Genomic DNA, 24,982 nt, shown 5'->3' on the forward strand with positions numbered 1-24,982 from the left:
GAGGAATTAATAAACATTTGCTTGAAATGCAATTTGCTATGTTGTTACGCATATTGTAAAATGGCAAGGACAGCAGAAAAAACGAAAGTCGAAGATTTACAATTGGCTCACAATGACTCTGAATTAACAAGGCATGACTGGTTTTCGCTAGCAGAGACAAGATTCCATATTGAGGCAGTTGTTGATCATTTGTGGTCCCTAGCTGCTCGCAAGGAGTCAGCAGCCAATGCTGGCATAAAACAGAGCAGTCAATGTCATTACCATGAGAAGTCCTTGATCATAAATCATAAATGTGCTCAAAAAATATTAGGCTGATTGGTCCAGTAGTATGCTAGATCAGCTGTGAACAGATGCACATACAATTGACCAAACGAATGATCCCCTCCAGGCTTATGCATGGCAGAGGTGAAAAGGGCAACATCCCTGAAGTTTTTGAGATGCCTTTTTAGTATTTTACAGTAAAGGAAGAGAAACAACAAATATGGGTCAAAATGGTAAATAAGGTAAAGGAATGAAATAGGAACTGAAATAAGGAAAGACAAAGGGCATGAATAAATATGAAAACATACCCCTCCAGCATCATCCTAACACAGGATCATTTCATGTAATCCAGAAACAAGTCACAGCTTTATGATTTCAGTAGCACTGAAGGAAGCAACAAGGAGCGTTGTTCTTGTCACAAAGCTATAGAAAAAAACAATAGTGATTATTTTTGTCTGTCTTATTTATAGCACAAGAGCCAATAACATCTGCAGGAGTCGATCCTCCACCTGCCACCTCATCAACTATTGAAAAAGATGCAATATGACTAAACTGTAATCAGGGACCAAATCAATCTGTAAACTCTTATATGGCCCTTATCAAACACTAAAAATACAATCTATAAATTCATGCCTGATTGGCACTGCACTTGAGAGAATGCGCTTTCCCCTCTGGAAGTACTCTAAGATTGAGGTCCCACAGCGACACAATCATTCAAAATCTGCTCCCACAGTCATGCTACCCTCATTTTAGAACAGCAGGACTTTTGAAAAAGCAGCTGAGCCTGGACGCATAAAAAATAAACCCAAATTCATTGGCTGGAAATAACAGGCCTGCTGAATCCCTCTTTTCCATGGCAGATAGGTGTGATGAAAGAAGCTCATTCAACTCATCAATTTGGAACAGTTGACTCGATTACATCATGGAATGATTCAACCTTAGAGATGGGTTCACATTATTTCAAGTCTCTTACTTTTGTGTTTTTTTTAGCTTAAACATACAGTGCATCCGGAAATTTGCATCCCCACATTTTATGTTATAGCCTTATTCCAAAATGAATTAAATTTCTTTTTTTCTCATCAATCTACACACAATACCCCATAATGACAAAGCGAAAAAGGTGTTTTAGAAATTTTTGCAAATGTATTAAAAAATAAAAAACTGAAATATCGCATGTAAATAAGTATTCACACCCTTTACTCAGTACTTTGTTGAGGCACCCTTGGCAGCGATTACAGCTGCAAGTCTTCTTGGGTCTTCAAGCTTGGCACACTTGTATTTTGGGGTATTTCTCCCATTGTTCTCTGCAGATCCTCTCAAGCTCTGTCAGGTTAGATGGGAAGTGTCGCCAAATTTCTTCCATTTACGAATGATGGAGACCACTGTGCTATTCGGGACCTTCAATGCTGCAGACGTTTTTGTGTATCCTTCCCCAGATCTGTGCCTCGATACAATTCTATCGGAGGTCTACAGACAATTCCTTTGACTTCATGGCTTGGTTTCTGCTCTGACATGCACTATCAACAGTGGGACCTTATATAGACAGGTGTGTGCTCTAAGTAACTTACCCTGGCAGTCTCAACCAGCTCAACAGATGGCCACGATGAATCTGTGAACTTTATGACTTTCCAGGTGCGTACCCATCAGGTCCATAGTGTCAAGGGTTTCCCAAATCCACAATGAATCAAGTCCACAACAAGCACACTTTCTGTGGACATAGATATTCACGGTATTATTATGGATAATATGGTCAAGAACTGAGTTTCTCTGATTTGTGTTCTTCATATTGCAACAATACAAAGCCCAGTCAAATAGCAAAAGGTCTAAGTAACATTAGTTAATTTCACTGTATCTTTGTGTCTGTTTTGCATATCAAGTTCAACTTTGGTGACCAATGTCAAACAGTTTTGACAACGCTGACCTTTGAGGAAACACAGAGTACAAATTAAGGAGCTCTTATAACTGCTACACAGAAAAAAACAGTTTTTTTTCTCTTGATTTAATATGATGGAAATGTTTCCTTGTAGTCCTTTTTCTCTCAAGCAAGTTCACTAAAAGCACCATCTGCAGGTGCAACTCCTTCTCTGAATGAACAGTATGTCTCAGCTGAATCCATTATTTATCATTGTGCATGCATTTGTGTGTGCAGTGCAATAATTGTAAGATGCTTTCTCTTACACCATTTGTGTGTTTTGTGTTATCAGTGATTAAATGTCACATGGAGAGTGGCAGAGACTGGGAGGAGGGAAATTTTGTTTTTCACAACATGTTTTCCGCTCGCCTGTATACTTACCTCTGACATGTACGCCTCACCCCTGCCAGTCTTTGTGATCCCATTAGCAACTGTTAACTTAAAACTCACAATAAATACATTTTAAAAGGTAAAAAGACAGCCTCCTCCACATCATTTCACTTTGAGAATTCATTCTCTGTCTCTTCCACCTCATCATTTGTTATCTCATCTTATCTTATCAGGTAAATGTCAGCGAAGGGTGATGGGGGGTTGTCTGTGGATGAAAAAATACAGCGCAGGAGACACACGTGGCTGGTCCAGACTACTCCACAGGAAAGTAAACAAAGCAAGCAGAATCTGTGTGTGGCCTATGTGTGTGTGTCGCAGCAAGAGGTTTTCCTCACTGTTTGTTATTGCTCTTCGGCTGAGTGGAGGGGAGGCTTATCTTAATGGGACTGCATTGCTGGTAAGGCTGGCGAAACGCTGCACATACGAGCATGCACGCCCACAAACACAAATACAGAAACTGACGTTGTTCCAGTCACGTGCAAATGACAACTAAAACACCCACATTACTGTCAGCCTATCCACACACCAGTAGAAGATTAAGGAAGTGTTTATTTCCAGTATTGATCATCAATCTTTTTTAATTGGGTTATTAAGCTACAGAATGGTAGCCTAAGTCTTTCCCTGCATCACCCACATTGCACATAACCATAGGGATGGGTCAGAGTCCAGATACTGTGATGACAGAAGGACCAAAATATTATTACAATCCCAGAAAAAACATGTGCTTTAAGAATGATAGAGGAAACATTTGCAGTTATGCAACATATGTTAGTGTAACTGTAAGAAGAAAAAGAAGAAGAAGAGCCCCTTCCATACGAAAAACTGCACCTCAAAGTGTTTCACATCAAAAAATGGCCCAAATTGTGGTATTTTGAGAATAAATAGACAAAAACTCAAAAGCTATTTCCTCATGTTTACATAATCTGTAAATTGGTGCCTACGTGTCTGAAGCCATAAACATAACAGAAGATCCCTTTTCACAACAGACAGACAGACTCGTCACCTGTCTTAAATTTAACCGAATAATAATGTAATCTAATGTAAGTGTTATGTGTGCCTGGATTGCACTGGACTAATTTCTTTGTGTTTTAAATCTCTATTGTCACATGACATTATGTGACATAACAATCCAACCAAAACAGGATCCAGTTAACTTAATCTGTCCAGTCTATTCTAATCCAATCCAGTCTCATCCAGGCCACCAATTCCAGTCCAGTCCAGACCAAACCAACTGGATTCAGATTTGATTTAGGTCAGTTTGGTGCAATCAAATTAAGTTCAAATCAATCGAATCCAGTCTCATCCATTCAAATCCAGTCCATCCAAATTCTGTGTAGTCCTGTTCGGTATCATCCATTCCAATATAGTTCAATCAAATTCAGTCTAGTCAACACTGCGACATGGCCCAGTGACTCAGAATGAGACAGACAGGGAGAAACAGACAACCGCATTAATACAACCCAGACAAGAAGAAGAAGGAGAAGAAGACAACTCTCCTCCTCACTTTGTACTCATGTTCTGATTGCTGTTTGATCCTATAAATAACCCAGAGCTTCATCTGCTGGTGTTAGCGTTAGTGCTCCAGGCTATTGCACTCACTGTGAACAAGGAAAGTTTTAAATAGCACAGGTAGACTGCCATGAGTGCATGGTGAGTGTACACAGTTAGCGGGAAGACTTCCCAGAAAACACTCATAGGTGCTGGTGACTTGTCGACAAACTGAAGCATTTCTACACACACATACACACAAAGACCACATGGCTTTGTTTGGGGTTTCTGGTCATTTTAGTGCAGTGGAGTGGACTGCTTGGCAACTACTGAAGGATGAGCACACACCCAATCACACACACATACACACACACTGACCAATACAGAGGAGCCATCGGGGTTATGATGCCCTCAGGTAAGGCTAATGACACAGAGGGCAACTAGTGCAACAGATGGTCCTCGCTAAGTCATATGAGGGGACCTATTAGCAAGTGGCATGACTATGACTGTCTATTATTTACTTATTCACACCATTGCACACATTTACACACATTCAGCAGCATGAGGACACCTGCATGCACCTTTTGTCTCTTTCTTCGTTCTGAATTAAACATTGTGGAGCAATTTTATGTTTCTGTAATGAGGATTTGTGAATAAATCATCAACAAGTCAACTTTGGGAAATTAACATATTTATGGTAAACTAAGATCATAGGCAAGGAAGACTTTAGAGATGGTCAGTGTGAAATCAGCTGGTGTGCTTTATGCATGGTCGGGATTTACCCAGGGGCAACACTTTGCGGTTTGGGTTCCTATTGGTCTGTCTAGATATGCTGCTCGTGCTCTGAGCATTGTGTATGTACTCTGTCAACTCCAAGTTTCCATTAAGTACAGTGCACACAGCAGACGACACATGGCAGCTCCATTACTTGCCAAGATCCAAGAAACCAATCACCATGGATGGATTAATACTACCTGTGTCCAGGTTTTAGAATCAGTTTGAGCACAATAAAACAATTAAGCAACACACTGTGCAAAATAATGTAAAAGATTGTCAATTCTACTCATGTCAGTCAGGTAAATAGAAGGCTCCAGCCAGCAACCTATTAGTTTAGTTTAGCATAAAAACTGGAAACAGGGGGAAACAATTAGTCTCCCTCTGTCTGATGGTAACAACATCTGCCTACCAACTTCTCTAAATCTCAGTATTTAACATGTTATACCTGTTTTATTACTACGTATCAAAGTATAAAGTAGACAACTTCCAGGTTTACAGGGAGTTAGGAAAAGCACTATTTCATGGTTGGGAACCATAACTTTCTGAAGAATTCGCTAACATACAGATTAAATTATGAGATCTAACATGGAGATTGAAGCCCACTAATTGACATAATAATTAGTGTACAGTAAATTCATTTCACAAATTATCAAACTATTCCTTTAAGCGCCTAAAACTACATTTTGAAAAAAAGGGGCATCTACCATGGAGCTTTTGACGACCCAGTATACAGTACCACCTTGCCAGGTTATAACCCAGCCTTGGTTTTACAGCATAAATCAGTGTCAACATTAAGAAATACACAGTAGAGTAAAGGGGGAAGGGACAGATACTAGCAATGTCCTCTGTGCAACATGGTCCTTACACTGTGAAAAAAGGTATCAAACCAAAATGCCACATGTAGCACTTTTAACCAGATAGCAAAGTTTATTGGATACAAATAATGTAATATAAACCTCAGATTTTGCTTAAATGAAACTCCACATGCTGTGGTTCTTGTTCCTGCAATCCTGTTATTTCACTTCAGAAATAAAAACATTACCAGTGCTGGTTGTGACCACTTAGCAAATCTATGATGCAAGTTTGACCCCTGCTGGGCATAAAAAGCATTACAATCTGCCTCATCTTGACTTCAACAGATGGTCAATGATTAGCAGGTGATTCATGAACAAATCCAACATAATTTTATATACATGAGGAAGAAAATAGGTAGTTATGCATAAGCATAGGATACTGGAGGTCATATTATAACAAAGGGGACCTATACATGAATTAATAAATAACAAATAAGAAATGACTTGAAGAAATTGAGCAAAACCCAGAGATTATTAATGTAATATCAAACCCATTAAAGGGTTAGGGTTAGTTAATTGGGTTATTATTTAATTGTTATTATTGTGTTAATTTAACAATGTATGCATCCATTAACACATACATACAACTTTGACATTTGACATGTCTGAAATCTAACTTGACCACAACATCTAAATTAAACACTCTATTTGTGACTAAAGGTGTCTGAAATATTTAAAACATCTGGGGAAAATGTACAAATTGATCACAAAAACTACTCGCAAGGGTGACTGTAATCCATATTTTATCATGACACCAACATGAAATGGCAAACGTTTTCAGGTCCTTATTCAGCGTGTGTCTGAAATCACCCATCCCCTACTAATTGCTACTGAATATAGTAAACAAGACACAGAGAGAGAAGGAAAATAATTCATGGTGTCGTCTTCACTCTGTTCCAGACTGAGATATTTTAAGGAAATTGGAATAACTATTAGTCACCATCTGAATCACAACCTGCTGGAGTACATGGTGTCCATCGCGTATGCATGGAGACGTATTTTCCACTCACAACGAAGGACACAATAACAAAGAGAGCAAGAACACTAGATTGAGCAAAAGTGGACAGGACACAGTGTCGGTTTACTCAAATGTCAACTGATTTTCATTCCCTTCGGACTTGAAGACACATCATTTTGGTCATTTTGGTTAAGGGTCATGATGAGCAAAATATCAGAGATTGTCAACTTCAGTATTCCTCTCAGTTCCTCCGTGTTCATCTTAGATGATCCATCTATCTAACCAAGTTAGTAGAAGCAACACTATCTTATACAACAGGCTTTTATGTATTTAAAAAGCAGAGATTGAACAGTTAATTGCAGGGCACAGCAGTCACAATCACTCATTTGACATTTCCTTGACTATTATTTTTTTAAATAAACTTTAGTTAATACATGCTCAACCTTGATGCTTTTGTCTGGCTGTGTCAGTGGTCTTTTGTGCAAGAGTTCCTCAGCCTTTGGACTAAATTAATAAAACAATAATAACTGTTATATTCATCCAACCTTATTAAAAAACTTGAATAAAAATATCTTCTTCCTCGCATTGCACCTTCCTCATTCTGTAATGTTAGCCATATAACATAACAACAAAGTAAATCATTTTGTGTATGTATTAGTAAAACCATTTTTCAGCTGCTTGCGGTGAGGCTGGTGCTGCGAATGGGCAACAGAATGGATTAAAGAATCTCTAAAACAATCTCAGGACTGCTTTTGAAGCCAAAACTTCAAAAGTAGTCGTGTTATTTCAGTACTGAAAAAGAGTTACTTCCTGCATTGGGTCATGATGTCCTCTCACTTGCTACCTGCATGACATCTGGTCATCCCTTGCCGTTTAATGATGACCTGTTCCCACTGTCTGATCACTTTGTTTCTTCTGTACCGCCCACTGATTACTCCATTAATTTGTTCTGACCTGCAATAGAATGCCATAGCACCAAACATCTTCAGATAATCAAAGCAAAGCACAGTTCAGGCTGACAAAAAGAGGCACTCAGGTTAAAATGTACCTGCACTTGCACTTGACAGTACATTCAACAAATAGAGGTTTTTCCAGTGTTCCACACCTACAGTTTCATGACATTCACCCAGGTTAATCTGGCCTGGTAATAACCGTCTCTACATAGTCTCAGCTCTCCCTCCTACCTCCTTTCAGAGTCACGTTAAGCTATCACAAACCCGTTTTGACAGTTTTTAACTTCAGAGGCAGAGGGGGTCTTACTGAGTACACGATGTACTCACACCAAATATAGCAGCTCAGTAGTAGTTCTAGTAGTTCTTTAGACACATCTTTGACTATTTTCTTGGTTTTTGATCATGCTGGAGTATTTTGAAATTGAACAAATTTGCCCTGACATGTAGCATTTGTAGCAGCACTAGTAGCATGGCTCTAGGGATGGCAATATTGGTCTGTTGGTTCCCTGCTTTGATCCAGACTGTCAGTCAGTCAGTCAGTCAGTCAGTCAGTCAGTCATCTTCTTGCCGCTTTATCCGGGGTCGGGTCGCGGGGGCAGCAGCCTAAGCAGGGAAGCCCAGACTTCCCTCTCCCCAGCCACTTCGTCCAGCTCTTCCCGGGGGATCCCGAGGCGTTCCCAGGCCAGCCGAGAGACATAGTCTCTCCAGCTTGTCCTTCCCCGGGGTCTCTTACCGGTGGGACGTGCCCTGAACACCTCACCAGGGAGGCGTCCGGGAGGCATTCTTACTAGATGCCCGAGCCACCTCATCTGGCTCCTCTCAACGCAGAGGACCAGCGGGTCTACTCCAAGCTCCTCCCGGATGACCGAGCATTCATACTCATACAGCCACCCTACGGAGGAAGCTCATTTCGGCCGCTTGTACCCGCGATCTCATTCTTTCGGTCACTACCCAAAGCTCATGACCACAGGTGAGGGTAGGAACGAAGATCGACTGGTAAATCGAGAGCTTTCCTTTCAGCGCAGCTCCCTCTTCACCACGACGGATCTGTGCAGAGTCCGCATAACTGCAGACACCGCACCGATCCGTCTGTCGATCTCCCGCTACATCCTTCCCTCACTCGTGAACAAGACCCCGAGGTACTTAAACTCCTCCACTTGGGGCAGGATCTCATCCCCGACCCGGAGAGTGCACTCCACCCTTTTCCGGCTGAGGACCATGGACTTGGATTTGGAGGTGCTGATTCTCACCCCGCGAACTGATCCAGTGAGAGTTGGAGGTCACGGTCCGATGAAGCCAACAGGATCACATCATCTGCAAAGAGCAGTGACCCAATCCTGAGGTCACCAAACCGGACCCCCTCAACGCCCTGGTTGCGCCTAGAAATCCTGTCCATAAAAATTATGGACAGGATTGCCTTCTCCAAGTCCACAAAACACATGTGGACTGGTTGGGCTAACTCCCATGCACCCTCAAGGATCCTGCAGAGGGTGTAGAGCTGGTCCAAAGTTCCACAACCTGGACGAAAACCACATTGCTCCTCCTGAATCCGAGGTTTCGACTTTCCGATGGACCCTCCTCTTCAGTCAATATCTGAACTATTGGATAGATTGTATTGAATTTGTTTTTACAGATCTTAATAGTTGCCAGAGGATGAATCCTACCTACTCTATTAATCCCCTGATGTTTCCTGTAGCTCCACTAGCAGGTCAAAGTGTTAATTCATCTAATGACGTATATCTAAACATCTATGAGATGGATTGCCACCATATGTGTAGACATTCATGGTTGCCAGATGACCTTCCCTCTAGCACCACCATCATGTCAAAACTTTAACTTTGGTTTATGACCAAGTACCGGCAAAACTACTGACATTCCCATCAGCCTCAGTTGTACTTCGTGTTTTGGGATAATTAGCCAATGTTAGACAGATTTAATTAGGATGGTGAGCCTGGGAAACATTACACCAGCTAAATGTGACCTCTGTGAGACGACTCCTGTTTGAATGAATCCCTCTGAAGTGGTCAGGCCTGTGGTAACATCAGGTTTGTTATATACTCTGTACAATATATTGACAAAGTGATTGTAGGACAGAAAGTGTCCCTCTCTTAAATGTACAAGTGCTGCAGGAAGAAAGGAGGAGTGGGCAGGATGAAGTGGGAAACACTGGCTGAAGATTAGACGAAGGGGATCCTGAGGCGCAGGGAAAAAGCATGTTTGTAAATGGCAAAAAACAAGGAGAAGATAATTCTCTAAAGTAAGAGTAGCAGAGCCTGAAGTGTAGAGGTGAGACAATATCTGGCAAAGAGTGTTTGGAGAGCCAAGATAGATATTTGAAATGAGTTCACTTTTAATATGAAAATGATGGAGATGGAGAAGCCAATAAGATAAGATGCCCCAGATGCACATGTGCATTTTGACATTTTGATATTATCCTTGTTTGAAGGTGCTGTAGGTCTAGGAGATGGTTTTGCACATTATTGATGATGTACTATATTTCAAGCATCTCCAATCTAAGTTGCCTTTAAAAAAGTACAGTCTCTTCACAGATTCTTAGTAAGCCATTCTTTAAATGTAGCTGGTTCTGGGCCTAAAGAAGCACAGAGGACTCAATAATGTGGGATACCGATACCGTTCCGTTAAACATTTTAGTTTGTGAATAAATATTTAAACTCTAAATCCTCTGTGGGGCTGTGCTTAATTAAATGATAAGACTGATAGTTCCACACACACCCTTACACAGGCTTCTGTTTCTCAGTTTTTACTGTAATATCCCCGCTGTACAAAGAACAACGCCTGATTCAGGACAGCACTTCAGCTACAACAACTCCTTGTTGTTATGTTTAAAAAGAAATACACATTTGAGTGGCTGCAACCCAGAGACGTGAACTTTTTCAGTGCAGAATGATAGTTTAATATGAAAGTCTAAATCATTGGTCAGCAACCCTGCTCCTGGAGAGCTATCACCCTACATGTTTTATGTATCTAAAGCTCGTTATCAAGTAGCTGAAGCTTGTCAAGGCCTTGATAATGAGTTAGGTATTTGAATCAGGTGTGTTAGAGTGAGGAGAGACCTAAAAAAATGCAGAAACCGTATCAGGCCAGAGGTTGCATTCAAGACAGATGTGTTGATTTTACAAATTTGTTCGTGAAACTGGAGACAGTGTTGTTTGTCAGTGGAACAGGCAGCGCTGAACCAGATGTGTCACTATATTATAAACATACAGTCAAGTTGTAGCTGCAACCAGCTGCCAGATGATGGAGCTGTAGATTCACTTCTGAACTCTTTCACTGATGCACAGGTAAGGACGACTCAGCCACACTTGGATTGATTCTTTAATGTGAACACTGGAGATTGGTACAATACAAATCATTTCAGTTCAGATACAGTATACAGATTACAAGTTAACAATAAATTAAGGATATCTGATATATTCTAAAAATGTCTTATCTACTATACTGTACTGTAAAATCTGTATATCAAGTGTAACCATTTAATGTAAGCAAATTAAACTATACAAACTGTATTTATAGTGTTTTATGATAAAATTTGTAGTATTTCAACATTAGCAGGCAGCAGTATGAAAGTATGTTCTCTTACTGATTCAAAAATCTCATAGACTCTCATGGTGGCAGCTTTTTGAAAAAGCCTCCTTCACATATGAATGCTGCAACTTTTGTTGTATTTCTATTGAGACCTCCACACAATAACAGCATCTATCAACCCACTACCAACTTCCAATTACATTCCCTGTACCCTCCCTGTGGGGATGGAGCCACATCGCAGCATTAGTTCAGCAAAGATCTAGAAACAATGGCTGCATCTCTGTGGAACAGCAGGAAAAGGTTTAGCAAATGACAAAAAAAAAAGGTTCAGCAAAACCTCCCTCCAGGTTTAACACATTCTCAGCACGTTTTTGCTGTTCAGTCTTCAGAATTATGTGTTCTTAATTAGAGTTGTGCATGAGTGGCACCTTATATAACTGCTGTGCTCATGTTTGCTTTTGCACGCTGGTTTATTTTGTGTTGTTTTTAACATTTTTATGCATTGAAATAAAGCCTGGAGAGGGGAAGAAATAAAATAAAGACGTTTGGTATAGCATTTTTAAACATTTACACCACATTTTGTATGATTGAAAACTCACTGTGATACAAAGTAGAGAATAACAAGTAACCTCTCTCAAAACAGCAGTATTACACTTAAAAAAAAGTCAACTCACTAGCTTCCAGCTGTATCTCACAGTCTTAATCAGTGGATTTCCATTTATATTTAATCAATAGATTTTAAAGCTGATGGAGTTGATTCTGATGTGATGGAGAGAAAGCTAGTTAGTGGACCTGGAATTGAGATATTTTTGTCAGGGCGAAGAATGAACATTTACACTTAAAAGTCAACTTCTTTATATTATGGGTTAAGTTTAGATTTGTTACTCAAAAAATATGACCACATCTCTTGTTGGGAGGAAGAACAACACCTTCTTCCTGTTTTGCCACAAAGTATGACACCTAATTTCTCATTAAATCTGAGAAATGCTGAGTAGAGGTCAATTTAATGAATGTTTAATAATTACCAAAGGAGATTATGTTAATGTTAAAATTCTTCCCATAGCAGCTTTAAACTGATATTGAACAGTTTGTGTATAAAAGGCTGAAGGGCTCAAATCAAATGTCACAGACACATCAGTATGATAATCACAAATAGAGAAGTATTAAAACAGTTATCTTATGATTTCCTGTACATAAACAGCACACAGTGCCATTTAACAGCTTTACATTAGGTGCAGAAGTGTATCAGTACAAATGTGTTCAGAAGATCTAATCATTTCTATTATGGTAATGTAAGATTATTTCTAATATTAAACATATCTACTTTTTTGTATCTATATACTTCTCTTTCAACAAGACAGGCTTTTACAAACTACAAAGCTTTCAGAGCATAAATTAAAATCACATTTAAAATACTGTATGTACATCACACTTCTGGAAAACTGCACAGAACAGATTAAACAGGAAGCAAAGTAGACTTAAAAAACAAGATAAAATAGCTGTGTGTGTGTGTGTGTGTGTGTGTGTGTGTGTGTGTGTGTGTGTGTGTGTGTGTGTGTGTGTGCGTGCGTGTGTGGGTGTGGGTGTGTGTGCATGCATGTAAATAAGAGTTATATTACATTCACAGTTGCAGAGGAAAGGTGGGTTGGGAGAGAGAGAGCATACTGGCCGTATCACCACTGATAGAAATATAACACAAGAGTTTTCCCAGGCGCCCAGACTCCAACTTATTACATACTCTAATAGAAGGTACCTATTCTCTCTCTCTCTCACGCACACACACACACATACACACAAATAGGATGTGGTCTATGAGCGACAGCAGCCAACAGTCCTCATTTCTTTGTCAACGTACTGCTGCAGCTGAAACTTTGGCTCATCAGGTTCCTTCATGGTCCTGTGCTTCAGTTCTCTGACAGACAGAAAGGAAGATAGAGAGACACAGACAGTATGAACATAGCAGGCCCTGCTAAGTCTGCTAATAAAGAGAGATTGTTATAAGTTCACAGACTTATTATATGATTTATGTAAATATAGATTTTTTTGTTAGTTTTAGCCCATTATGTCTAAAGCTGGTGTATGTTTCCCATTCATTTAAATACACTTTAAATTAAAGAACCATGAACATTTAATCAAGATAAATAATTCATGATTTGTTATGTAAGTGCTGATTTAAAACAATTCACCTCCCACAAAATGCTTTATTATTATTTTTCTTCAGATGGTCATATTGGTATTTTATTTTCTCCATCTCATTTACTTAACACTGAAATAAAAATATATTTATATATTTATTATTTACTACCTGTATCTCCTACATATTGTTTACTGAAGTTATGGGGTTGGTGATGAGAGTTTGATAAGATGTATATGAAATGTCACCAGTGTGGGAATTGGGTTTAAAAATTGAAGGTTGGGAAACACAATATATATGTTGATATGTGGTAATAATATATTGTATTCCTGCACCTTAACAGTGTGTATGTTTATGATACAAGGTACAAGATGTACAATTTGATCACAAAAAAAGACAACACAAGATCATTCATTTCAGTCAATTCAAGTGAGCATTGTCTGGGCCCCAGAAGCCAATGTTTCCTTCATATTTCAATCAATCACAAACTTGTTAGAAAGTTGCTCCACTAACAGTATGAACTATGATATGTTGTGATCTTGGTTTCAAAGAGGTTTTAATCTAGTTTAAAAACCTTGTTTAGTTGATGTCAAGCTCATTTGTTGTAAAGTTGTGTTTTATCAAACTGCACACAGAAAACAGAGGGCCTGTCAAGTATTGATTGTTTGTTCAGGGTATGAAATGTCAGAAAACAGTGGAAAGATACTGATTCATTATTCCCTGGGGCTCGAGTAAACAGAGACAGAAACTAAAAGATGTTGAGTTTACTTTGATGGAAAGGTGGGAAAATGAGCAAATATTCACATTTGAGGAGCTGTAATGACAAAAGTTGCTAATTCATTTTCTGTCAATTGATTAATCGAATAATCATCTTATCATTGTAGCTGTAGAGTGCTACCATGCATAGTTGGGGTCAATAGGGACCCAGAAACAAACTCTTGCCCCAGGGCCCTATAGGAAGTGAGTTTTCAAAGTTGATGCATGGTGCAGGTGTAAGTAAGGATGAGTTCCGACTACCTTTTATTTTAGAAGTGGCTGCTTCTTGATAGAAGATAGAAGACAGGACTTGTGAATTTGTCACTAAAAAGCTGTTAATCATGTTGCTGTCCTCTCCATCAGCCGCAAGTAATGTAATTAATAACTTTTAATTACTTTCCTGGTGTTTTTACATGACTTATATGAGATTTAACCAAAACAATTTGCACTTTGAACAGCTGCAAATTGTGTGGTGGCGAATATTGAATACTGCTATACCCCATGGTGTCACCACTGACGTGTGATTGACAAGTCATTAATCCCTTAAACCTCACTCCCAGAGATCACAAAGATAGCGAAGGGATCTTTGAAGCAAAGATAAGAAAGTGAAGAGCGACAGATGAGACAACCGCGGAGAAAGTGATGAAAAGCACTGAAACAAACAGACAGACGAGAGAAAACAATGATGTGAAACTAAAAAGGTGTTAACATGAGCTATGGGACAACAACCAGAGCAGATTTGGTTTTATATTCTGTTTTGTGCTGTGTGCCGTGTGCCAGACTGTCATGCTATTCTTGGCAACACCTCAGCATGCCAGCCTGTTACCATAACAAGGCTATAAATGTACAACAGCTCTCACACAAAGTGCCCGACTCTACACATTTGAGTCAAACACACAGTTAAAATAGTATCCTCATTATTAAAAAAAGAAGACCAACGGGGTTATTAGATGTGTTGTTGTCAACAGAAACCTTTGCTTCAGACACATATATCTTAACGGATGAATATGTATGTATGCCCCTGTGTATTTGAATAGATGGTATTTTATATTATCATACTATGGCTGTAGGGAACACATGCAAATGTGGCAAAAAATAACTCTTAAACCCTAATTACCCTGCTCTCCCCATTCATTACCACATTGCTGTGGGTTTTTTTTTTTAAAGAGAAGAGCATCAGCTATCTTGTTGTCAGGTTTTAAACTTTAATTCCTGTGATAGCTGTTGCAAAATACCTCATTCAGCACCTGTCTGGCATTAATTTAGCATTGCAGATGTCTTGAAACGTCTGTTAAAGATCCCAAAAATATAACGAGAAAATCATTTTTTCTGTTTGTCTCAGGACATTGAAGCTGCAGTTCAGCTGTTTAGATCTGTATCGTGTTGTGTATTCTGTATTCATGGAGTTTATCTGCTTTAGCATTGACAGTTCAGTTGGATATTCTCTGCAAGATGTGCGCTGAAAACCAGAAGAGATTTTATTTTCCTTTCATGTAGTTGATTTTCTCCCACTGAGTGGACTACTGTGCAGTGACTAAACTGTTTAAAAGGTAGTCAGACTCATCCCGTTTCATCCTCACTGTCAGCGTTCCTCAGGCTGTGAGTTGCATTAGTCTCATTCAAGAGAGAGAGAGCAGTTTGAGAAGAGTGCAACACATTTATCTTTATCTGCTTAACCACCTAATTTTATATTGCTTACAATTTTCATTCTGCATCTTCTACAAGTTTTCATTTTGTCACTTTTAAAGCAAGACTGTAACTACAGCCAAAGAGAAGCCAAAAATAGCAATTACAGGATAACATCATTAGATCAAATGAGTGGAATGGGACGAGGAAAATAATGCATCTCTGTGTCTTGGTGAGGTACAGATTTACTTCTTGTAATTAAACCACTAATATGTTTATCTGTGGTGTTTGAAATGTATAACAGCACAAGAAGAGAAAAGACAAAAAGTTAAGTCAGTTACACAGCAATACATATCTAAAGCACCTGCTAATTAAAATTAGCCACCATGTGATACCAGTACAGCTGTAGCAGCAAACTAGGCCTTTTTTCTTTAGGCATGGAAAATGTACACTAAGTACTTTAATTAAGCTTTTAAGCATTCAGATAAAGTTGACTTGTAAATGTTCCTTATGGCAAGAGCAAAGCGCACATTGGGCGTCTGCTGCGTAAGTAACGTGCAAAAAAGCTCAATGTTTATTATCTGATGTAAGAAGATAGTGTTATGTTTACTCATTGGTTGCATCATGACTGCATTTTAAAATCCTGAGTCATAGGTAGAGCTGGGTATCGTTTAAAAAATTATGATACCAGTACAGATCCATGTAACTTTTACCAATAGACTACTTGCTTTTATCCGGCGTGTAGTGTAGCCACACTTTAGAGCGTTTAGGTGGCATCTTGGCTGCTGAACTTCGTAGCACGCTAACTCAAATTCACAGTGACTTCACCACTACAGGCAGGTTGTAGTTTCTGTGGCAGTGGGCCAATCACATGTCACTTTAAATTGAAGGAAGTTGCATTGACTGGCTGTGAGGAAGCCCATACAAATAGTCATTTTGTCACCCAACCATGTAAGATTGCCTTTGTAACTTTAAAAGCTGGAGTGTAGGACTGTTTGCCCCTAATATCTACATAGAACAAACCAAACACTAGGCTGTTCCTGTTTTTCGTGAGTTTCGTGGCCACCGTAGGTTCTCCTACACACTTTGAAGGGAAGGGAAGTATTCAGTTTGTTGCAATCTGCAGCCTCACCACTTGATGCCAGTAAATCCTACACACTGCACCTTTAAGAAAAATGCTTCGTGCCTAGAGTAAATACTATTCATGAAACACAAGAGCCATCGAATCAATGAGAGCCAAATGGTTGATTCTGATGCTTCACTTGATAGGGCAAAGCACACTAAACGCTAAAAAATTAATTGTGAAATAAAGTAACATTTGAGTAAGAGGACAGGGGGACCCTCGCTGTGCTCTTCACACAGCATGGTGTGTTGTGTGACTCACCTGGCCACAGCAGTGAAGGCCAGCTCCACATTCAGTCCAGATTTAGCACTCGTCTCCATGAAGGGCACTCCAAACTCCTGCAGGGTAAAAAACAGAGAAACATCTGTTGGGTGCTAGGTAGGTATAGGTGTTTGTGTGTGTGAGCTTGGCACTCTTTCATATCTTCCCTAATGAGGACAAAATGCCTCTGATGTTGATGGTTAGCTTAGTGTAGGAACTTTAAGGTTCATAGCTTGGGTTTAAAGTAGGAATATGTCTCGTTTGAGTTAAGTTTATAACAGTGATAAGTGAAGTTTTTAGAGACCCAGAATGTAATCATACTTAGAGACGGATGAGAGGGTTGCAGATCAATAACAATAATCTCACAATTATTTTGATGGGTGCTGAAATTTCGGGCTTTCAAAACTAATTTTCTCCCCACTCTGTCGTGACTTATGAGAAAGACAGAGAACACAGTATGTAGTCGATGAGACATCCTCCCAGGTATAGTAGTCTCATTATGTGTGTGTACATGTCAATATTCCCACTGCGCGTGTCTCAGCCTTGACAGCTGCAGCGCCTCTGCCTCGCTACTCTCTACACTTGTGTTCGCATTCAGTGTTACACGCCTCTCAGAGTTTATCGGAGGGAAACGGCCTGGAAAATTAAGTTAGCAAAAGCCCATCAGTTATTCCAAACAATAACAACATTATGTGCCTCCATGAATACATAATTACACACACTAATTAAGACACAGAGGTTACATGAGGAGAGTTTTAGGGTCCATGTGGTTGTGTGGCTTTTACCCTTGTTATATATGTCAGACTCCATGTGTGTGTGTGTGTGTGTGTGTGTGTGTGTGTGTGTGTTATAATAAGCCCACCTTTGCCAGTTTCTCCCCTTCCTCTCGCTTCACCGCCCTGTCATGTGAAGAGTCAGCCTAGTACACATGAGACACACAATAAGAAGTTACACACCAGTCCACACTATTTCTATTGTTCATGTATGACATATCGGTACATGTGTATTATGCTATCAAATGGTCCTCTTTTACAGAATACATCTTACTACCCTAACAGATGTTTTTACCAGCTGCTTTCACATTATTGGCAGTTTTTGAACATTTTTATGACAACCTCTCTTGAAAAAATGTGGAGAATTACATATTTCCCAAGACTTTGTCATAAAATTGAAGATAATAAACTTACAAAAATAGAATTTTTTAGCTGCTTGGGGTCAAAGGAACTCCACAAAAAGCTAAAAATACAACATCTCCTTACAAAGTTGCTATGGCTAATGTATTAGCTCCTATTTACACATTTAACAGACACAGCAAAACATTAGCATTCATTTATGTGATTGTGTTGTAAAAAGAGGTTGCTGGTGTATGTGTAAACATGTATGTGTAAATGTGCATTTTTCGATGTTAGATGCTAATCGCGAGCTAACCGCTAATTCATAGCTGAGAGCAAACAGCCAACAGGCCTGTAAACGAGTCACTGTAATGATTAAGTTGTTAGTGTGTGTTCAATATTGTAGACACTGTATAGAGTTTAAAACTTTTGCACTTGAATAATGCTGAGAGGGGAGAAGACATGGCCGAGCTGTAGCCAGTCTCTATTATTAATCTTTCACATCAAGTCACCACTTCTTATGCTGTTTTCCCGCTAGCGTGGGTGGAACGGAGCTAGGCAGAGACCGCTGTTTCGCAGAACTTGTCATCAGCCATCACCCAGCTTTGCTCGTGGATCACTTGAGTATCAGAAACTATTTCTTTCTATAGAGCTCTATAGTATTTTTTTTGTGTGGGTACCCAAATTTAGTTTCCTTTGCTGGGAGTATTCTTCTTTTTTTCCCCTCCTGGACTAAGAAATACCAAATTGTGGATCACCACAATTTGTGGAGAGGATTGACTGTTCATTATCCAAGAACAAAGGATTGATTTACTTTTGATAAACACTGAAAAAAGACTGATTGAGAAGACACATTACAGAAGGTTTTGAGTTGTGATATTGTATTTATATTGTTGGCATCTATTTGTGTGATCACTTATATTGAAGCCAAAGAGAATTTATTTTTCTATTTTATTTTATTATTTTATGTCTGTATTTTTTTTTAATGTTTGTGTCAGTACAATGAAAGAACATATATGGAGTTAAACAAACAGACACTGATTTAAAGGGAAGGTACGTTCCAATCAACTACCGCAATACACATCATCATTTTAATTATTGATATAAACATTTTAATAATTAGTGGAGCTTCAAAATTGTTAATATGGTTTACACATTCAGCCACAATGGAGCAAATTTATCATTAGTTTGGAATTATATTTCTGGACACCTGATAATTGTAAGTCCAGTATTCACTTTTACTTCTGTTTTGGTCTCCGCCATCTCCTAAAGTATCGTAAAATATCTGTCTCTTTATCTACCACTATGTACACCAGCTAGTTGCTATAACTTATAGGACTTTGTGACGTGCCAAGTTTAATTTGTTAGCACAGCATTTATATTAAATTACATTAAATTTACATTAAGTTCTAACAACCTGTAATTGTTTTTGTCTAAGAATATAAATTGGTGTCTTTACAGTGCTAAAACATAACACCTAGTGACTTTATGCATTTTTAACATAAAATGTCAAATATTGATTTGTTAAGTAAACAGTACTTTATCTGAGCTTTTAATCACCCTCAAGAGATTCTGTGACATTTGAAAATCCCTTCTGCAAAACCTATAAAGTACATCTCTTCTTCTGCTTCCAGACATTCATAAATCTATCGCTACACTCCTGCTCCCACCATACCTCCCTCCCTCTATGAGCCCATCTGTCCATCCATCTCCCAGTGTTGGCAACAAGGTCTCACCTTGTTGCCCAGCAGCATGACGACCACATCCTGCTGGCCATACTCATGGATCTCTGCCAACCACGCCTGGAAACGGAAAGAGAGCACAGAGCGGTGGAGAAATCCAAAACAGGAAAGGAGAAGGAGAGAGTACAGAGAGGAGAGGCGTGATGGAGGGGAAAAAATGGAGATAAAGATGTGTGACGGAGGAGATGGATGGATACACAGAGGAGGAGAGAGGGGAGAAAGACAAAAGATTAATTTATTGGTCACTGGCTGCAGTTCATCTTGCCATCCTCTCATCCCTCCAGGTCTTCCCCTGTTCACCCGTCTTCTCTCCTCCCACCTCTCTGTCCATCCGTCTTCTTCCAATTACAGACCAGTGGTCTCTTGGATCTCTGTTATCTGGCTTGGTTAAAAAGCATTTAGTGTCTCTGGGGAACTTTGATTCTATCTGGTCCACACACACAAACACAGAGGTCCATACACACTCTCAATAGATATAAATCTCATCATTAGTTCACTAGGATATATGGATTACACGTGCTAACAGGAGCTCCAGTGTTTTTCCATACAATCTGAGATATAAAAAGGGAGCAGGGATATAACTGATCAGCTAGAAAACACAAAACATGATGGATGCAGCTGAAAAAAGAGAAATGGTTGCAGTCGCCTCCAGATGTGATTAGTCCTGGGCTAGTCATCCTTTACCGTCAGCATATATTTCATATTTTCATCCACTAACAAAAGCAAATAAATGTACTTAGCAATATTCCAGCATATGACTCCAGGTAATGCAATCATAATGGGTTCTGAGTGCATGTGGGAACAACAGTGGATTTGACATTTCTGGGAGGATGTGATGGACAGATATTATGCAGACGACATTTGAAACTCCAGCACAACGAGACTGGCCTGCTTGTCAAGGAAATTATTGGTACCATTATTTATTTAGAGCCTGATCGATACATCAGACAGGCTGTTTTTATCGGCCACTTTTAGCTGATAAGAAATGCCAGTTTCTTGTTAATTTAGAAACAGTTTAATTAACTTAGCAACTGTGTCAAGACTGGTTCTAAGGACATTAAACGTTATCAATCGGGTGGGAGATGTCGGAGTGGGTTTGGGAGGTGGAGTGGTATGAATTAGATGTAGTTGGGCTAACCTCTATGCATATCACCTGAGCTATGACCACATTTAGAAGTGGTTAGGTGTTGTCTGTCTTGTGAATACACCCAACTGGCATTCTACTGTAGTGCAATGCTAAATCACAGCTGTACAGGCCACTGGTGGGCAGCACAAGCAAGATTATTTTTGTCAGTGCAGTTACTTTTTCCAAAGAAGAATGTAACCCCAAACATGATTTCATAGATTGCTGAGTTTAGACAAATGTAGCTATAGTAGAGGCCGGAATGTCAATCATTACGTTTTGAGTGATAGGCGCCATCTAGTGGCCGAAGTAATTATGACCTGGAACAGTGTCGCAGTTCAGATGATCATAACATAAAAGTCTTAGAGAAGAGGTGATGGAGGCATTAACCCAACAATGGACTTTGCCACAAGAGACCTTTTCGTTTCCCATTTCAACAGCCAGTATCTCATTTCAAACTCTGAATTAGACAGTTTAAAAAAACCCTGAAACTACGATCATCCCCTTACCTTAATACTTTGGTTATTACTATAGCTATGATGGCAAAGACCACCTAACCTTACGAAGGTAGTAACTTTAACACACACCACATGTTTCTCTAACCTATGATCATTTCAACCCAAACCATGATCTTTCCCTGGAGGTTTTTGTGCCTAACCCTAACCAGACCTTCACCACAGCATTGTCATTTCATAAAAAAACTATTTTTAAACACTGATTTCAAATGGTTTAGGGAAAAAGGTTTTGGGACACATGATGTTGTCCTACCACTTGCTGCTGATAGGAATTAGAAGATTAGAAAACGCTTCTATGTGTCGTTATATTTATCACTTGTTGATTTTGACACCAATAATTCCTAAATGGATCCTCCCAGACTCAAATTGTAGATGTCACTGAAAAGTCATTACTACTTCTCCACTGTAATGCAGACTAATTAAAATTAGCATCTCCTTAAACAAACAAACAAACACCTTTTTTTTTAAAGAGGAAAATCAACCTTGGTTCCTACCAGTGATAGAATTTACTCATTTATTTATTTAGCTCCAATCCTTTGCAAAATACCACATACACAGCAGCTTAACAGTGTCTGCTTCTTGTGATGGTGACCGTGTGTTAATAGTAAAATGGGATTATTAATGCAGGCTATAATGATTTACATTACAGCCGAGTGGCTGCCCCACTTTCATGTTCCTAATTAGCCCAGATGATTATGGAAATTATTTCAGTTATGGTAATTACTGTCCCTTAACTTTCCCAGAGGAGAAACTGTACGTGTGTGAGCTTATGTGTGTGTGATTAAATCTAAATCCAATATTACTTTCAACCAGCATGCAGTACATTAAAAATCCCGAAAAGTTGTAATTTTTGGGAAGGTAAAATTAATATAAAATAGTGGAGATATTAAATAATGAGTCACGGAGGATCACAGGATTTGTATTACATTTTTCAGCCGGCCTAATTTTTTTGTTCACAGGATATCGTGAAGGACAGTTAGCTATGCTGAGATTCCCCCATTAAGCCTGTATGAGAGAGAGAGGAAGATGGGGTAAGGTGTAATGAAATGGAGAGCTTATGCAACAATGAAGTCATCGTTTAAAAGAGGTTCAAGGTTGTGTCAAAACACCTCCACCGGCTGAAAAGGGAGGAACTGGAAGGTTACGCTGTTGTAACTCAAGAGGTGAATGGAACATTTCATCAGCACTTGAGAAGCTATAGAAAAGACGTCCTTCGCAAAAAATAAATTATATTCATTTGTACATATTACATCATGCAGTTTTTCCTTATAACGATACATATGACCTTCCTTATACAAGTTACACAACTGCTTTATGTGCTTCTTGGACCTTGGATTTCATGTGGGAATACGAAGCTCTATGAAGACTGTTATTTATGAGGTGTTATGTCAGATTACAAAGGCTTGTCAGCTCAGTTCAGGTAAAGGATACGTGGGCTGGTGATGCAAATGGAGACTAGGTATGGGAGTGTGATGAAAACTAATCAAAATCACAGGAATGGACTGACTGTACAAAATGACCAGAGGATTCAGGGATTCATGGTTGTCCAAATAATGAGTGCTAATGTAGATTGAAGTGATTTGCAGCAGAACAGTTAAAAAGGTAGATTTTTTTGGCAAATCATAACATGACAGCCCCATTAAATGGCTAAAATGCACCCATATCAATCTGCTTAAAGTGAGATTTGGGGTTTACGTGACATAAAAGTAGATCATTTACTCTTCTTCATCAACTAAAGAATTGATGAGCTAATTATCAAATGTTTTACAATTTAAAAACAATCTTAATTTTTTAAGTTTGTTACATATAGGACTGACTCTAAATGAACATGTGGGGAGCTGTGATAAACTTTTGGTGCTTTGGTGTGGTGATCATGTTCTGTCTTTCTTAAAGAAGCCTGTAAAACTGTTGGGGAACATTTGTTCCTTTTAGTTTCCGATGTAGAATTAAGCAACAGTTGTAAAATCTTACACTTTTTAGGAAATGCTCTAAAGACTACCAATGTGTAACTAGCTGTCATACTCAGATCTCTGAATCCTTCCATCAAAATATCAGAGGGGCTTCTTTAATCATTTTGATAGCAAACCTGAAGGGATCACGCTTCAGATCTCGATATTCTCCACAGAGTTTTACACTGTACGTCCCCACTGAGCTGGTTTCTGCAGTTAGCCATTGTGGGAGAATCTCTCTGTCAATTTAGAGAAAAAATACATCCAATAACCAACTCTTAAACCGTTATTCCCACCTGATTTATGAACATTGTTTTTCTTTGGACCCAATATTCTTTCCATTATGAAGCATTCGCCACATTCCCCTTCTTTCTTGAGATTTATACATTTTATTTCAGGCCAATTTCAAATGTTTAACTTTTGTTCCAGACTGTAAAAATAAAGTAAATCAATTTGTCTTTTACAGGGATGTTCTAATAGAGCAAACTGAATTGATAGTTCTCAGCATGGGTTTTAACAGTGAAAGGAAATATAACCCCCAAACATAACATAAGTGAAGACAGCCTGCTGTTAACATTTCAAGCATCAATAAGCACATATTGACCCCTTCTGACTGGTGGGGAGAAGAGGCAAATATATGTATTTCCTATCGAATGAAACGGCGAGAAAAAGGTCAGATCTCTCTCACACACACACAAACATACAGTACACACACATTTCCTCTCCCTCGCCCATTCCCGCCTCCCTCTATCTCGCTGCCTGTGTGCATCATCAGACGAATTCTGCTCAGATCAGTGGTAATCCTTCCCATCGTCCACAGGTTTACAGTATTCTATGCTCTCTCTCTGAGGGTTTTATATCACTTCATTACACAGAGATTAATGTACCAACCCTCACCTAGCAGCCCTGACTCTCCACAACATACCAACCTGCCAATTACTCACACAGCCTTGAAAGATCTCAGCGGCCTGTGGGTGGATTACAAGGAAGTGAGAGAAGGAACGCAGCTTCTGAGCTGAAAGTGATCAAACTTCAAAGGGCTCGCTGAGCGTGAGAGTTCATACAGTCGGGCTGGGGGCATAGGAGGAGTGCACGTGTATGTGTAGGTCTGCATGTGATAGATTATGACATGTCAGATTTATAGCTTTGGTAAAAGCTTTCGGATTGATGCTTTGGCTTTGTGTTCATCCACATTTTGTACCAGGGACTATTGTCGAATCACGTGATCGGTTTGATCAGGTGTTTATTTGAGCTGTCAGAAGAGAAACAACTGCAGCGCCAGACAGAAATAAGAGTTCAATCAAACCAATTATAGACAGTGTTTGCAACAGCTGTCACAGTCACCCAATAATGTCACAACCTAATTTGCATAGTCAGAACAGCTTCTTGAACTTTGTGAGTCTCTTTAAAATAGATAAGCGAGTAGTGCAAATCAGCAGCAACAAATTTATCTCAAAATGCACTTGAAGTCAGAAATATGACATTGACCCCACTGGTTAGAG

The 24,982-nt window shown here is 39.2% G+C and overlaps 1 protein-coding gene across 1 annotated transcript in view; it reads right to left on the bottom strand.

The window, feature by feature from the left end:
- Positions 1 to 10,933: 10,933 nt before the first annotated feature.
- Positions 10,934 to 24,982, bottom strand: part of LOC134003343 (ras-related protein Rab-26) — an 88,038-nt gene continuing 73,989 nt past the window's right edge. Inside the window, exons 6-9 of the mRNA XM_062442506.1 lie at positions 19,888 to 19,953; positions 17,902 to 17,958; positions 17,040 to 17,116; positions 10,934 to 13,051 (exon numbers count right to left, since the gene is read on the bottom strand). Coding sequence (XP_062298490.1) covers positions 12,949 to 13,051; positions 17,040 to 17,116; positions 17,902 to 17,958; positions 19,888 to 19,953 — 303 coding nt within the window. The 3' untranslated portion in view covers positions 10,934 to 12,948. The remainder of the gene's footprint in view (positions 13,052 to 17,039; positions 17,117 to 17,901; positions 17,959 to 19,887; positions 19,954 to 24,982) is intronic.

This window comes from Scomber scombrus, chromosome 21 (assembly GCF_963691925.1).
Source record: "Scomber scombrus chromosome 21, fScoSco1.1, whole genome shotgun sequence".
Lineage (NCBI taxonomy): Eukaryota > Metazoa > Chordata > Actinopteri > Scombriformes > Scombridae > Scomber > Scomber scombrus.